At 37.0% G+C, this 17,963-nt stretch overlaps 1 protein-coding gene across 11 annotated transcripts in view; it reads right to left on the bottom strand.

The window, feature by feature from the left end:
• DLG2 (discs large MAGUK scaffold protein 2) overlaps positions 1–17,963 on the bottom strand; it is a 2,147,153-nt gene that overhangs the window by 517,419 nt on the left and 1,611,771 nt on the right. For all 11 annotated transcript variants that reach the window (XM_028501170.2, XM_055091363.1, XM_024131657.3 and 8 more), the window contains one exon: positions 12,941–13,077. In XM_028501170.2, the coding sequence (XP_028356971.1) occupies positions 12,941–13,077 (137 nt within the window). The remainder of the gene's footprint in view (positions 1–12,940; positions 13,078–17,963) is intronic.

Genomic DNA, 17,963 nt, shown 5'->3' with positions numbered 1-17,963 from the left:
GGGAGGGAGATGCAAGAGGGAAGAGATATGGGAACATATGTATATGTATAACTGATTCACTTTGTTGTAAAGCAGAAACTAACATACCATTGTAAAGCAATTATACTCCAATAAAGATGTTAAAAAAATGTCATTTAACATGAGTCTGTTTTCTAAGGAAAGAGTGCTAATGTTGGAACATAGAACTTTTCAGGTGAACAAGTTCAAGAGTACCTTATTGCTATCGGCTTTAACAGCAACTCCTCTTTTGTTATTGGACAGAAAAGCCTGTGATACCTGAGCAATTACTACTTCATGGCAGTGGCTTACAGTGGGTCTTTGCAACACTTCTCTTAAATGGTTTTCAAATATCCAAGAAATATTTTGCATACCTAGGTTATCCTTATTTGGCTCCTATTTTTTTATGAAGCAATTCTTTAGTTGGTTCCTGCTGAAATGACGTGGAATTCAAATAAATGTAATATAAATGTAAATAAAATATATTGGATTCCTACATATTCTCTGTACTATCTAATCAGCACTTTAGTCATTTAATACCTCGTAGCATTGCTTTTTATTTTTGCTTCATGTTGCTATATAAATTCCATGTGTCAGCTAATCCTTGGTGGTGCAGCCCAGGTTAGGGACCCTGGAATGGGAGGGAACTGATCCTGACTGCTGACCATGACCTCTCCAGTAAGCTGTAAGCCGCTCTACCAGTTCCTACAGTTCTCTTCTAGACAAGTGACATTCTTGTAAATCTTTTGTATTTCCAGTGTCTAGCACTTGTTTATTCATTGATCAAATATTTATTGCATACCTATTATGTGTCAGTCACTGTTCTACATGTTAGAGATATAGTGATAAAAAATAAGAATGATAATCATAATCATAGCAGACACATATAGCCTTATTACATATCAGGCACTACTGTAAATTATTTTACGTATATTAACATGATAAAGCCCCACAATAACCTATGTGCTGGCTATTATAATTACTTTCATTTTACAGATGAGAAAAGCATGCCTCCAAGAGGTTAAGAAACTTGCCCAAAGTCATTGATCTAACTGTAGTAGAGGCAGAATTCAAAGCCAAGCAGTCTGGCTCCAGGGACCATGCTCTTAACCACTCCTCTATACTGCTTCCTCCAGATGGACACAGCCCCTGCTCCCATGAGACTCACATTCTAATAGAACATAGCTGTTTATGGAATGAATGGATAGAAACATAGACCCATATAGAGTGGGAATGTAGAGGGACTACAGGCATGGGAAACACAGTTGATGATGGCAGCCTTTAGTTATAGACAGAGAAATAACAAAAATGACAGTAATAATAATAAGAGCTAACATTTATTTAACACCTATATGTCATATATCTTGGAAATATTATGTATATATTTTGACATAAGTCATATAATTGGTCCTGGTTATAGCTCCATGAGGTAGACATGAATAATTAGGCCCATTTTACCGGTGAGAAAAACTGACATTTGAAGAGGTTAACTTGCAACAAATAGGTCACACAGACCCCAAGTGGCAAAGCCATCAGTTGGATCACCGTCCTCCTGAAGAGATGAAAATGAGACGGCCCTTGAGTGTTGGTTCATTGAAACCTAGGGCTTACATCATCTATTCTTTCTTCCTTTAGGAGAAGAGTCTCTTTCCAAGTTTACATATAGAAGTAATGTGAATTCCTAAGTGTTATAAAAGCCTGAGTAATCATTACCCTTCTCGCTTAATCCAGTGGTGACAATATATTGCATCAGCCAAATACACTGACAAAGTCAAAAAATAAATAAGTAAAATGGAAAGTAGTTTGATGTATATACGTTTCTTCAAAACCTTTTTGGTCTTCCCTGGTGGCGCAGTGGTGAGAGTCCGCCTGCCGATTCAGGGGACGCGGGTTCGTGCCCCGGTCCGGGAGGAGCCCACATGCCGCGGAGCGGCTGGGCCCGTGAGCCATGGCCGCTGAGCCTGCGCGTCCGGAGCCTGTGCTCCGCAACGGGAGAGGCCACAGCAGTGAGAGGCCCGCGTACCGCAAAAAAACAAACAAACAAACAAAAAAACAACCTTCTTGTATATTTGATTAATCACTTTTTTAAGGGCGGTACCACTTGTACCTAGATAATGAATATATACAAGTAATGCTCATATACAATGGTTTAAAATGTGTATGGAAGTGGGTGTTTTCTCTTAAACGATGGTTGCCTAAGGTCGCTCTGAATATTGTGACCGTGCACCCCAGAAACATCTATACTGAAAAAAGAGAAGAGAGGAGGTATTTGTTGGCATAAACAGTGAGGATCACAAGCCAACATATAAAGACCCTAAAGGCTAGAAAACAACTGGATTAGACTACAAGTGGCACAAAAGCTCTGTTTCTGACAGGGCTCATTGTCTCTCTCTCCAGGGTACAGAAAGCACACAGCTCATTAGATTATCAGTGAAAAAGAGATGTGGCCAGTGTTCATTAAACTGAACTTTTTCAATTTTTAAGTTGGGCCTTGAAACAGTCTAGAAGACGTTATCTTTAAGTGTGTTTTCTGAGAATGACTGCCTTAACAGACTCTCAGACCACCAGGAAAAAATTTAGAGCAGAAAACAGAAGTTGAGGAAAAGTTGGAGGTGAGGAGTGAGGAAAGAGAGGATATTGGGGAAAATATTGGTAATTTAAAATAGTGGTAGTTCAGTCAGTTTTTGTTTGGTGACTATGAAATGTTGGAAAATTTACACTGATTTTCGTCATGGAAGAGGTGGTGGCAACAATATGTAGTGATTAAGAGCACATGCTTTTGAGTCATGCAAACCAGGACTCATCCTGTTCCTGGCACTACCTAGCTGTGTGACTTTGGGAAACTTATTTAACCTACTTAGCCTCAGTTTCGACATCTGTAAAATAGGTATGAGAATAATCACTGCCTCAAAAGGGTTATTGATTTAAATGTATTGACCTATGTAAAGTGGCAGGCTCATTACTTATTAATGTGAGCTCTTGTTACTATAACTATTGTCATCATCCATCTCTCTTCTCAGGAAACAGGAATTCTTGGTGAAAATGTTCGCTGAGCATTTTCCTGTAAACATCTGTGAATTGATGAGTTTAATTAGAGAACTGTTGATGAGGCTTCTGTGTGGTCTTTTTAAAAATTCAGACTAGTATAGGATCTGGACCCAAAAGTGCTCTTTTGTGCTGAAGTCTTCAAAATGTTTTTCACGAAAGTGGGTTTATTTGGGGTAATTATATGTGTGCATTATCCTCTGAACTCTCAAGATAAAGGGCCTACAGCTGGAGCTGATTGTACACAGAGAGAAGGGACATTATACTGATTGGCTGGTTGCTCTTGTCATTGTTTTCCATTGTCTTTTTCCTTTTCCTTTTTTCTTTTGCATCAAGTATCTGCCTATAATGGTGAACACTGAGCAACTGGCCTGGTTTCAGAAAAAAAAATCATGTGCATTTGAATGAAGTGTTTCTGTGGGGTGCGCTACACAGAGGGGGACATGTGTGCAGCCTGGCCATGTATTTCAATAGGACAGAGGACTGAGGCCAAGAGAGAGAGGTTGGAGGTGAGATGACTCATTCTCTCAAATGGAAGAGGCAGCACTGAATTGGAGCGTGATGCCAACAGAAGAGGGCAAACCAGTTGAAGAAAGGGGTGCCAGGAGCCTTGCAAGAAAGGAACATGGCAAGTGTTGTGGGAATTCAAATAAGTGTTAGCAAATACATATGTGATGGTACAAAGGTGGGAGGTGTACGGGCATGAGAGGGTGTGATAAGGAGAAATGAGCAATGTACAGATGGCAACATACTGACCTTTCCATATTCATTCAGGAATAGCAATGTGGTGAGACAAACTGGGAGGTATTAGGGACATAAAAATTGTACTAAGACATAGTACAAGGAAATGTGAGACTCTAGAAACACTGGAAAAAAACATCACAAACTCCAAAGTTAACTTTTAAAAGAGAAGACAAAGTAGATGATCACCATATTGTAAAATAACTTAAAAAGGGGGCCAATCTAATGTAGTAATGTCAATGGAATGAAAATAAATATGCATAAACCAAAGACTGAAATCTCTGCAGTCCATTGCAATGAACTGGTATAATAAAATTTGTTTTAAACATAACTATGAATACATGAGAAACGTTAATAATGGTTATCTCTGGATAATAAATATTTTCTTATTTTTCATCTTTTCAGCAATGAGATGGTTAGAACAAAATTAACTATGGTTAATTATGGTTAGAACAAAATTAGTTATGGTTAGAACAAAATTAACTCTATATTTCAAATGAATAAGAACAAAAACCTTAAGTAAGGGAGAACAGAAGCTGAGTGCGGTGACCTCTTTATGAGACACACATAGCAAGATCTCATGAGTAACGGAAAATTGGAATAGGAAAGAAGGAAGTTGATTTCTCATGCCCAGTGACTTTACTTAAATTTATGAGAAATAATAGCCATATTTTAAACCTAGGTGTTTTTTAGAAATGAAGGGAACCTGGTATATAATGAGAGTAATTTTGAAAGTAGACTCAGATCTGCTATCAATTTCTAGTTTTATGAATTTTGGCCAGTTAACATATTTACTGAGTTTTAATTTTCTTATATGTAAAATGGGGATAATATTGATTTATTTGTTGATTTACTTGTGTTTATGAGAAAGAAATGATACCATGAACCTGAAAAGACACTGTATAACATAAAGCAGTGTACGAATAATGATCAAACATCATAATGAGACATAGTGCTTTTGCTGATCCTAATGCTGGAAATAGTTTCTTCCTGTTCAGGGTTCTTTCTGTGAAACTGATCTTGTACAACACTTACTCCTGCAGTGCCTCTTTCCATCTCAAAGACTGACCTTCTCAAGGGCAATGATTAGATCGTTTTCATCTTTGTATTCCCCCAGCTGACACAGCGTAAACAGTAGACACTTAATAAATGTGGAAACAATCCGCTAAATAAGTTAAAAAACCAATGTGGAATATCAAAGGAAAAGCAACCAAAATTCCCTATGTTATAGGAAGAATGAGGCATTTGTGTTGAGCTTCTGTTTTACAGTTGTGTTGAGTCAGAGAGGAAAGGATAAGGAATGAAGGTCATTCAACCAACAATACACATTTATTGGACACTCACTCTGTGTCAGGCATGGGATAGAAGAATGAAAGGGAATGAAAGGTTGGTACAAAATGTGAACACCGGCTCACATCAGCTTATAAGGGACATAATCAGAGCTCCAACAGTGCAAATTTCTTCCTCCTCCATTAATCATTAACGCATTTCTTTTTTTCAAACTATTTATGTAGCATTTATTTTAAAAAATTAATTAATTAATTAATTAATCTTTGGCTGCGTTGGGTCTTCGTTGCTGCGCGTGGGCTTTCTCTAGTTGCGGCGAGCAGGGGCTACTCTTCCTTGTGGTGCACGGGCTTCTCATTGAGGTGGCTTCTCTTGGCTTCAGAGCACGGGCTCTAGGTGAGCGGGCTTCAGTAGTTGTGGCACACGGGCTCAGTAGTTGTGGCTCGCGGGCTCTAGAGGGCAGGCTCAGTAGTTGTGGCGCACGGGCTTAGTTGCTCCGCGGCATGTGGGACCTTCAAGGACCAGGGATGGAACCCATGTCCCCTGCATTGGCAGGTGGATTCTTAACCACTGCGCCATCAGGGAAGTCCCATTAATGCATTTCTTCACCTTTCATTGCATAGAGAGAGAGAGAGAGAGAGAGAGAGAGAGAGAGAGGGCAGGTGCCACTGGGCATGTGGGACCTTCAAGGACCAGGGATGGAACCCATGTCCCCTGCATTGGCAGGTGGATTCTTAACCACTGCGCCATCAGGGAAGTCCCATTAATGCATTTCTTCACCTTTCATTGCATAGAGAGAGAGAGAGAGAGAGAGAGAGAGAGAGAGAGAGAGAGCAAGTGCCACTGATGTCTTGATTGACTTCAGCTTCCTCTATAGCAGTGGTCACCAAATGGACCGTATGATAGGAACCCCAGGGCAATCAGCTGGGTACAGGAAGAAATATTTGAACTTCTATTAATATTTATCACATTGATCTTCATCTTTCTATTTCTTGTGTATGGTTTAAAATAAAATGTATATATTACCATAACAATATATGAATGCAATCTAAAGTAGGGAAATATACATATATTAAAGATAACTTTGTGTGTTTTACTGATGGGGTGTGCTGTTATAGAATTTTAAAACCACCGCTTTATACTAGGTACCGATATATGATGACTATAGAGTAAGTTCTATAAACAGGGTTATTAAACTGATTACAAGCGAAAGAAATAAATAATATAATGGAAGGCTTTAACCCTTTATATAAAATCTCTCTATAAATAAAGCCCTTAAACCCTTAAATAAAATATATCATTGCATTTGCATTATATTGTAATTTTTTTGTATTTGAGACAAATTAAAAGGGAGTCCAAGAAAAAATTATACAAAAATTTTTTCCCCTGGTGTTTCAGAAGGTAATCTAACTACTGGAGAGAGTCTGAAGGGTAAACTATTTCTAACGCCTTTTAGCCCATGACTGGAAATTGCTAAATGATGCTATACCAGCTTGATGGAATGAGCATTACCTCAGAAGTCACCCTCAGGAGAAGCAGTGGAGCGGCAGCAGAGTCGGGTAGGATGTGATTAGGTCAAGGTAGAATTATGGTTCTTAACCTGGCTGCACATTAGAATTGTTCGGAAAACTTAAAAAAAAAAAAAAAAATGAAAACGAGGCATGGCTCCTACCCCAGAGATTCTGATTTGATTATTCAGGGCTGACTGAGGTCTGGGCATCCATAGCGTTCAAGAACTTACCATGAGATTCAAATGTGTAACCAAGATCGAGAACCAGAGGGGCTGAGTAAACAGCTGAAAGGAATGTGGCTTTAGAAAATTGATATCTAGGTCTGAATCCAATTTCATAATTTATTAGTTATGTAATATTGGAAAAGTGTTTGCATCTTTGAGTTCTAACTTTCTCTTCCGGAAAATAAGAATAGCAGTAATGACTGCCCTATCCATCTCTCAGGTGTTGGAGTGAGGAGGTGCTGTGGGTGAAAGATCTTCTTAAGGAGGAAGCAGTATGTTGGTGGTAGGAAAGAGCCATGTGCAGAGACAGTTATGGCTTTTGGTTCTTATTTAAGGTTGGCCTAAACAATGAAAGTGTTTTAAAATCCTCTTCATTATTCAGATAACTCCTACATATTTGCATGGTCTTCAAGATGATTTTATTGATATTTAGATGAAACAAGGTGATAGTGGGTCCTCACAACTAATACTCATTCAGAAAATTATCTTGTTTCTACTCATCTTCCCTAAATCTATTTAGTGTCCTTACCACAGGATGCACATTTTGGAATAAAAATAGGAGATGCTCACACATAGCACATTCCAGAGTGACTCCAGTGAACACCAGTTCTAGGTATTTCATAAGCATTACTTAAGAAAAAAAAGTTCCACAGTAAAATATATTTGAAAGTTAGGGTACCAAAGTTAAATTAGTTCCTTGACTGGAGGACTTCATAGACACTTATATACGCTAAAGTTTGTTGAGAATCTACAAAAGAGGTGAGATACAGGTTGTAGAATTTCAATTTGACTATAGATCCTTTTCATGACACAGACATGAGACTAATATTTTAAAACACACTTGGGAAACACTGATCTAAGGCAATGCTGTCATGGTATTGAGGACATAACAAAAGACCATAGATGAACATGACTTGTCCAGGGTCAGTTGGGTAGTTAATGCTGGCTGCCTGGGACTTGAATCCAGATATCCTATCTCTGAGCCCATTGTCTTTCCATATTATTTCAATGCCTCATTTACCTTTCCTCTTGTCTTCAGCTTCCCTTTAAGCAAAGAAAACATACAGACTTATTTTCTGTAAAAGATGTAAAAGGTCTCTCACTGACAATTTTTTCTTCAAACATCAAGCAAAGGTTATGGAAAAAAGAGACTAAGATTATAAACTTTAAATCACAATGTGACAGGGGCTTTGCCAATTAACAGTTCATGTTGTCCCTTTAGAGAAGACAATTAGATGACCCTAGATTCAAAGTTTCTGGTATTGTGTAGAAAAAAGATGAAGAAGATCACATTTCTGTAATATATGTGGCTCTATGTATCACCATGGTAGGGCTTAATAAAAATGAGTGTGTAAAAATATATGAAAGAATTAGAAAATTATCAATACTGTTAACCTCTGACCATCTGTTCCATGAAGTTCAAGGCCAAGAGGGAATCTATTCAGTCTGAGATTGCAACACTAAGCTACTGGTACAATCCATTAAAATCAGATGTCACTGTCATTTGAAAAAATAAAAAACAAAACAAAACAAACAAACTTCTAGTGAATGATAATAAGTGCCAGTAGCAGGGGAAATTTAAAAAATTGTTATTTTGATAAAGAGAACATATACCACGCATCTGGGTGACCCATGAAACATCAGAGAGGTCTGACATTAAAGTCATCTTATTTGAAACAATAAGGGGCTTATTGCAAAGGTTTTAGGCAGGATAATTTTTTCTTACAGTAGAATAAATGTAAAGGTCAGATGCAATAATATTGTCTGTTTTTTTTTTCTTTTAAGTTGGGGAATAACATTCTAAAGAATCAGAAGAAGTTTTGTTAAAAGGGTAATCTATTTTCAGAGGATAATGGATGTATGATAAAATATAGTGCAAGAGTGAGAGGAAAAGTGTAAAACATCTTAAAAGACTGAGAAGTGGAGAATTGGCAAGACATAGCTTTTTAAACGAATGTGGAAGAGGAATTCATATTCATCATTGTGTTTCCAAGGGAGAGAGCTTTACTAAAGGGAGAGACCTTTACTAAAGGGAGAGCTGTATAGGGAAGTATATTTTGATATAATTTTAAGGAAAACATTTTTACTGATGGTTAGTATCTAATGGATAGCTTCGACGAGGCATTCCGTTCTCCATCCTTAGAGAGTTCTAGCAGAGGTGAGGGACTATTTCACATGGTTGCTTCTCTGTGGGATTCTGATGTACTAAATGAGAGTTGGAATAAGATAATATCTAAGATAGATACTTTTCAATTCTGGCATATAAGAAGTATTTAGGAAAAGAAAAGCACCCAGTATACATGGTATGATTCAGATGGTGTCCAACATTAAAGTTATTTCAGTTGAGAAACTGAAAGGTTTATTACTAAAGATCCCCCACTTCCACCCCCGCCAAAAAAAAAAAAAAAAAAAGGTTGTGCTCTCACTGCAGGGTAGATGCTGGGAGACTTCCTGAATTATGGTGATCTATCCACAAAAGTCTAAAGAAATTAATGGAATTTTATTCTCAATCAGCTTACTTACAGAACTATGAATGAATAACATACGGAGGAATTTTTCCTAAGAAGTGAGAGAAGGGAGTGGTACAAATTGTTTTAGAAAAAACCTATTTATAGAAAAATAGAGTGTGGTACAGCTGGTAAATCACAGAATCTAAATTATTCATACTTCCTTTGGGGGAGGAGAGTAGAAGAGGAGAAAGATAAAGAAGACATGAATGTAGGGTAGTAAAGGGAAGAGGAGGTGGAAAGGAATGACAGAGGAGAGCATTAATAAATATTTTTGGTTGAAGCAAGATAATTGATCTTTTGGGGTGGCTTCTGGGATTTTTAATTTATGCTCTCCCTCGGGCTCATTTTTCTTTCAGAATTTTATAAAATGAATCATTTTCTTTCATTTCCAGATTCAGCTTGGCAGTTGCCTTGAAAGTACTAATTATGTTTTCCTTACGTAAGAGGAGAGAGACCTATGATTGTTGAAACTTCATTTTCTTTTAAACTATGCTTTAAAACTCAAAACAGTTAAGGATTATGTCACAGCTATTTTTGAAATCATTTTGTCTACAATGAATATCAAGAAAATGATAATGGAAAAATAGCATTGTGCCTGGAAAATCCTTTGACACAATTATTTAGACTTTGAGTTTTTTTTTTAAGAATTTGAATATAAAGCTAAAAATTTAAACAGAACTTCAAGAAATCAGCACATGACATCTAGCATGATATTATAATAGCAGCAGTTGAAGAAATAACGGAAGAGGTCCAGAAGAGCTGTCTACATCCAAACTCTTACAGAACACTGAGCCAAAGGTCAAATCAGTCGCTATGACACATTACTTTAGAATGAAACTGTCCTCTTCATTTTTCAATTTAGCACTATGTAGAAAATGGATATCACAGTTTATTTTATTCCTAAGTCCACAAACAATAAAGTTTGTCTTCTTGAGAGAAGTTGTTAGAGAGAAGTTGTCTTATATCCCAATAACACTTTTCTGTTTCAGAAGACACAACATCATAAGAACCAACTTTTAGGACTTCCCTGGTGGCGCAGTGATCAAGTGTCTGCCTGCCAATGCACGGGACATGGGTTCGAGCCCTGGTCTGGGAAGATCCCACATGCCACGGAGCAACTAAGCCCATGCGCCACAACTACTGAGCCAGCTCCCTAGAGCTCACGAGCCACAACTACTGAGCCCGTGTGCCACAACTACTGAAGCCCGCGCGCCTAGAGCCTATGCTCCACAAAAAGAGAAGCCAGTGCACTGCAATGAAGAGTAGCCCCCCACTCGCCACAACTAGAGAAAGCCTGTGCGCAGCAACAAAGACCCAATGCAGCCAAAAATAAATAAATAAATTTAAAAACCACACAAAAGAGCTTTAAGTTTAGAAAAAAAAAGAACCAACTTTCACGTCAAAGGCAAAAAAAACAAGCAAACAAAATTCAGAATGTCCTGAGAATGAAAATGGTAGTTCTACTATACAGCCTAGTGCCTTTAGTTAACAACACTGTACCGTATACTTAATATTTGCTAAGAAGGTAGATCTTATGTTAAGTGTTCTTACCCCATACACACACAAAATAATAATGATAATAATGATAGTGAGAGGAAACTTTGGGAAGTGATGGACAACTTTATAGCCTTGATGGTGGTGATGGTTTCATGGGTATGTACTTATCCCCAAAGTCATGGAGTTGTATATATTAAATATGTACAGCTTTTTACATGTCAATCATACCTCAATAAAGTGGCTTAAAAAAATAAAAATAAAATTGTAGTGACTTCAAGTGGTAAAGAAGCCAAAAACTCTTAGTTGCAACTTTGACTGAAGTCATTAATGCCACATTTTTTGCCCATTCAGTTTGACCATACTTTTTCTGCTGACAGAGTTCCTTCCTGAGAAGTGGCTATTGCCTGGGACATGGTAGGTGCTCAATATATTACTTGTTAAATAAAGGAATTAATGAATGACTGAATGATAACTAAAGGAAGGAAGGAAAGAACTGACTGACAGATTTTAGGAAACAAATGCAAAGACCATGTTTGGTGGTTACAAGCATTTGAAATCCACTTCTGCCCATTGTTAACTATATGACCATGGCCAAGTTAGTAAACCTCTCTCTATACCTCAGTTTCCCTTTGCTTATATAAAAGAGTCTGTTGTGAGAAATACGTACTACATTACAGAAAAACATTTAAAAAAATATATGGAGCACAGTAAATGCCAAATAAATGTTAGTTATCAAGGTTATTATAAAGCTCTTATCCAGATAATTCAATACAAAAATCATTGACAACTACGAAATTAGCCCAGTGCGACTACAAACAACCTGTCTAGAGTCCAGGGACATGGGCACAATGAACTTTGAGGTTCAACCCCCAAAACTTGCACATGTCCTAGAAATTACTATTCTGTTGAAATTGTATAGGTTGATCCTTCCCAAACACTTCTCATGAAAGTATTGGAGATAATGGCTCCTTGTGACAAAGATTCAAGATCCTGCTTTACAAAGGGAGACATATGACTAGATATGACTAGATATACTTCTCTTACTTGACAGCTATCTTCTATTAATTTTCAGTATTTGATTATTATCCTGTAGGTTTAATATAAAACAGTAAATGGAGATGAAACAGTTTTTAGGTGCAAGCATCAATTTTTTACTGCATATAATTGCCTACATTTTGCTTTCGTTTATCATATAACTCCATGGCTCAGAAAGGGTGGCTGCATGTTGGTGTCAATCGTTGCCCAAGACTCCTGAAGCATGTGAGCATCTGGCAAATAAAATAGTAGAAACCCTGTCTGAAAGGAGAGGGGGAAGGGATCCATTTGCTCACGTGACAGAACTCAGATTATGAATTCTTGGAAGTCAGAAACTGTGTCTACACTGGTTGAACCAAAGAACATAGAGAGGCATAGAAATGTACAGGTCAATAAACCAGATAGTGTTGTTCCCTTTGCTATGCAAAGCCCATCTCTCTACCAGTCTGGATTTAGCAGTCTCTCTGGCTGATAGGAGATGTATGATACTGGAAGAACAACACATAATCTCTGTGCCTATGAAAACTGGTGAAAATTTAGATTTCTGTTTTTAAAATATCAACAAATCAGCTCCAATTATACCTGTACTTTTGATAACTTTTACCACAAAATCTGCTCTCCCTTTTCCATTTCCACCCAAGGTCACTGCTTCCTGCCCCCAAATTCTTATGTTGAAGTTCTAACCCCCAATATGACTGTATTTGGAGATAGGGTCTTTAGGAGGCAATTAAGGTTATTAATTAAATGACTTAAGGGTGGAGCCCTAATCTGATAGGACTAATGGCTTTATAAGAAGAGAAAGAGAGAGAGAGCTTTCTCTCAGCACAAGCCCAGAGGAAAGGCCATGTGAGTAGGCAGCAGCAAGATAGTTGTCTGCAAGCCAAGAAGAGAGACCTCAGTAGAAACTGAATGGGTCAGAACTTTGCTCTTAAATTTCCCTGCTTCCAGAATTGTGAGAAAATAAAATTTCTGTTGTTTAAGCCACCTAACCTATGGTATTTTGTTACGGCAGCCTGAAATGACTAAGACAGTAATACACTGGGAAACAAGAGCTTTATAAATATACACATAGTTCTGCTGGAGTCACACTCACCATTAGTAGTCTGTCTCCTACTTGCAACCTTCCATCTTTCTGTGCAGCTCCTCCATCTATAATTTTAGTTACATAAATGCTGTTGTCTCCAGGAATGTGTTGGTTCCCCACACCTCCTGCAATACTGAAGCCTAAACCTACGGAAAATAAACAGAAAAAGAAAAGCCTTGTATTTGTTTAAGGAAGTGCTATTAGTCACATTTCACCAGTCAAAAAAAAATTAATCCTCAATTTATTACAACAGTAATAAATAACAATAAATTCTACTTCAATCAACTGTGTTCTTTAAACATTTGAAAGCTTGTTGATTAATGCTAATGAGGCAAAACACAAGTGCAATCCTGCCCACGTTTAGTCTATGGGCTCATCTTCGTTGCTGCTGTTGTTACTCTAGCATAGAGAACAGAAGTCCTGCCAATCATTTGGGTAGAGACCTAGATATTTTTGACATTTTAGAATGAAAAGTACAGCAATTCGAACATTCCACAAATTCTGAGATAAGAGCCATGAGGAAGATACATTGGATATCGGTGTAATAATTTCAGAGAAAAGATAAGGAAAAGAAGCTCAATGCTTGCCCTTCATGTTTCCTTCTCTGGGTACCTTGTCATATTTTCACACTTCCTGGCACTTCCTGTTATTAACTTATAGTTAATAAAGAATGAACACAAACGAATCATCCCTGCACACAGTCTAAAGAATAAAGAAATAGATTATATACTTTGACTGTATTATGTTTGTAACAAACCACGAACTATGAAATCATTTAAAACATGGAAAATATCCTTTTTTAAAAAAAATTTTTGTCTTTTGGAAATTTTCCATCTTGAGAGAAGAATTTTGCTATACTATGGCTTATAATTTTTTTCTTTCAGTTTTATTGAGATATAATTGACACACAGTACTGTATAAGTTTAAGGTGTACAGCATGATGATTTGACTTATATACATCATGAAATGATCATCACAGTAAGTTTAGTGAACATCCATCATGTCATATAGATACAAAATTAAAGAAATAGAAAAAATTTTTCCTTGTGATGAGAACTCTTAGGATTTACTCTCTTAACTTTCACGTATAACACACAGCAGTGCTAATTATATTTCTCATGTTGTATATTACATCCCTAGTATTATTTACCTTCTAAGTGGAAGTTTGTACCTTTTGACTGCCTTCATCTAACTCCCCCTCTCCTCTTCCCCCACCTCTTGGTAATCACAGATTTGATCTCTTTTTCTGTGACTGAGTTTGTTTTTGAAGTATAATTGCCCTATAATACTATGTTAGTTCCTATTACACATAGTGATTAGATATTTCTACACATTTTGAAATAATCACCATGATAAGTCTAGTTACAATATGTCACCGTACAAAAATATTACATGGTTATTGACTATATTCCCACCATTGACTCATTTATTTTGTAACTGGAAGTTTGTACTTCTTAATCTTCCTCACCTATATCTTCTTTCCTCCCCACCCGTCTCTCCTCTGGCAACCACTTATTTGTTCTCTGTATTTATCACTCTGTTTCCATTTTATGTTTGTTCTTTGCTCTGTTTTTTAGATTTCCATATATAAGTGAAATTATACAGTATTTGCCTTTCTCTGTCTGACTTATTTCACTTAGCATAATATCCTCAGGGTCTATACATATTGTCATAAACTTTTATTTATATTAAACTATGGAATGATAACAAGAACAGAGTTATTAAAAAATCATTATGAGGCCATTTTAAAAGAATGACTGATAGACTCTTTAAAAGTATAAGAACAAAAAAAATCTTTCTCAGAATATAATTGAATACACATTCGGTACAATACTTATAGCATATATTTTCATTGCATTTTGAAATTATAATAATTAACATGCAAATTACTCAGAAAGATAGATATAAGTCAAAGACATTTGTAACTAAAGACAGAACATTTCTGTAACTTGGTTGTCTTAAGAAATTAAACCCCCCCTCAAACACACACCCCTAGTTGCCTAGTTTTAAAAAACCACACACGTTTTATGATAAAACAATCATAAAAATTTTGAGCACTTTATACAACAATGAAAAACACTTTAAAAATACTCCATTTCACTATCCTTGTATTGAATAAATATTGAGTAGGGCTATGTGCTGCTCTTAAGATAGCATAAGTGATTAGCTAATGGAAAAATAATGGCATGGTAAATTATAAAGTAACACCTCTGGAATGATACCTGAAATGAAATGATTTTTTTGTAAAATTAGTTGTTAACAATAAATGGAAAATGAATTTAAATTGATAGGGCAATTAAAATAAGTGTTATTTAATTTCCTACTAGAGTGGGTAATTATTCTTTATTGATGCTTTGACATTTCATAGATCTATAAACGTATTTGTTTCCCTCATATTTAAAGAATTTGTTTACCAAGTGAAAGATGACCAAGGGTAGGTAAAATGTCCCGAACTGGCTTTTCCTATGAAATTTAAAATACATATCAGCTCATGTTTTCTAAAACTGTTACTTCACATTTATATATGATTATAGGAAAGTTTAAAAAAACATATTTACAAAAGTTTCATAGCCACATGCTAGGATCAATCTACTGCATTTACAATAGTACAGAAGTCATTCCAAACTGTGGACAAAAGGTTAAAGAAAATTCAGGGACTCTGATTTACATCTACTTTGCCAACAGTAAATGCCACAGCCGGTCTGAGTTACAGAAGAGCTAAGGAAACAAATTACCACTATAAACAAGGTTAAGTCCAACAAAGGGAGTAACTATGTAGTTGACATTTGAAATTGAAGATTTTACCAAGACAATGAAATCACTGTGGATACCGTAGACATAAATATATCAGCTAAAAAGGAAACAACGTTTTTTCCACTAAGATTAGGCTTAAGCACTTCTTAACTGGTGACTCTGCTTAAGCTAAAGTATTTTTAGTAAGAGCCAGAGAATGGCTCTAAAGGTACAGAACTAAACATTTCCCCTAATTTCTCTTACTTTGGTGGAACATGGATACATTTAAAAATAATCAATATTTGATCAACATTCAACCATATTCCAGATATTCAATTCAACATGATAGGTAAAAGTATAGCTTATGTCTACATCCAGAATACAAGGTTATTTACAGGTGGAAGTATCCATCTGTGTTATAAAATCGAATCTGGTCCTATCTATCCACCCATCCATCCATCCATCCATTCATTCATTTATTCATTTATTCACTCACTCATATACCCACTCATTCAACAAGCATCTCCTGAGTACATACCATGCATTGCATAACCAGCTGCTATCAACTGTAGCCAACATAAATGTAAAGAAACGGATTGACCAGAAACAGTACAGAAATAATGATCCATGAATTCGTATGAGTGACTGTGGCTGAACCTGGCTGAAGCAATGCTCTAAATCCAGATGATGTCATTGCTTTTTGGAGGGCTGCTCTGTGGAGACAAATGCGGTCTAGGTTCACCAAGCCATAAGACCAAATCCAAATGATCAGTTTGGAGGCACTGGTTTCCTTGCACACACTCTGTGAAAGCAGGGGTAGTCTGTCTACATTATAGAATCATTCTCTACCCTCATTTGCTCGTACTTCCTTCCTTCAATCCACTCCAGACACACTTACTGCCTTGACATTTCTAGAACATGCCAGATACACTCCCATCTTAGGGCATTTGCTCTAGCTGTTTCTGCTGCCTGGAACACCCTGCCTTCAGGCTATTGTTAAAATTTCAATTTCTCTGACCTGACCTCTGACCCTGACCTCCGTATTTAATACTGTCCCCTAATAATCCATCCCACTTCCTTATCCTGCTCTATTCTCAGTGTCCCTTAGCAATTATTACCTTGTGATATACGATATAAATCATCTATGTATTTTATTTAATTTTTTATTGCCTATCTCCTTGGTGAAAATATAAACTCCAGATGACAGGGATTTTTAACTATTTCATGCTATGCAGTAGAACCAGGGCAGATACATAGTTACCTCATAAATATGCATTAAAAGAAAGAATGGATAAACATATGACTAGAAGAGGACAAGGAAAATCACTTGTCTCTGAGAAAGACTCCCCTTTAATATGAAGCTGGTGGCTTTTGAGAGTGAGGAACAGCTGAAAAAGTGACCGCCGTTAGTTGGAGTTGATAAATGTATATGTTACATTTCCTCATTGAACTCTGGTTACCTCTCCATCTTAGTCTACACAGAGTTTATGGCAACCACTGTGCAGGTAGTGGGACAACAGCAGAGCCAGCTTCGTATCCTGATTCTTCCATCTACTAGCTGTGTAAACTGGAGTCCCAATCTCCTCATGTGTAAGAAGGGAATAAACATATCTATGTTCTTCAGTAACTGGCACATAATAGATTCTTTTATCAAATTTCTTTTAAAAAATTTTATGTAATTTTGAAAGGTTACTTTCCATTTACAGTTATTACAAAAATAGATTTTTTTTTTTTTTGCGGTATGCGGGCCTCTCACTGCTGTGGCCTCTCCTGTTGCGGAGCACAGGCTCCAGACGCGCAGGCTCAGCGGCCATGGCTCATGGGCCCAGCCGCTCCGCGGCATGTGGGATCCTCCCGGACCGGGGCACGAACCCATGTCCCCTGCATCGGCAGGCGAACTCTCAACCACTGCGCCACCAGAGAAGCCCACAAAAATAGATTCTTGATTAAATAAAAATTCTCTGCTTTCAATAAGCTCTCAGGTTGTTTGGAAAACAGATACCTAAAGATCTTGACATAATTGAACTGACTAGGATAAGTTCTGTAATGGTACTATGATATGTGAGTATAGAGGGGATCATGACTTACTCCTTAGAAGAGCAGGAGGAGAATCAACGAAAGGTTTAGCATTTGGGCTGGATCTTGAATACAGTATTAAGTTAGAATTGATAAAAGAGAATGCATCTTTAAAACCAATACATCAGACTGACTGAGTAACTAAAGAGTCAGCGGCCCTGACTTAGATCATATAGTGCTCATAAAATCCCAGCTCCCCTGTGCTGGAAATTGAAACAAAAAT

The sequence above is a fragment of the Physeter macrocephalus genome, chromosome 16, assembly GCF_002837175.3.
Source record: "Physeter macrocephalus isolate SW-GA chromosome 16, ASM283717v5, whole genome shotgun sequence".
Taxonomy (NCBI): Eukaryota; Metazoa; Chordata; class Mammalia; order Artiodactyla; family Physeteridae; genus Physeter; species Physeter macrocephalus.
The sequence above is the reverse complement of the archived record's forward strand: the minus strand, read 5'-3'. Positions and strand labels throughout refer to the sequence as shown.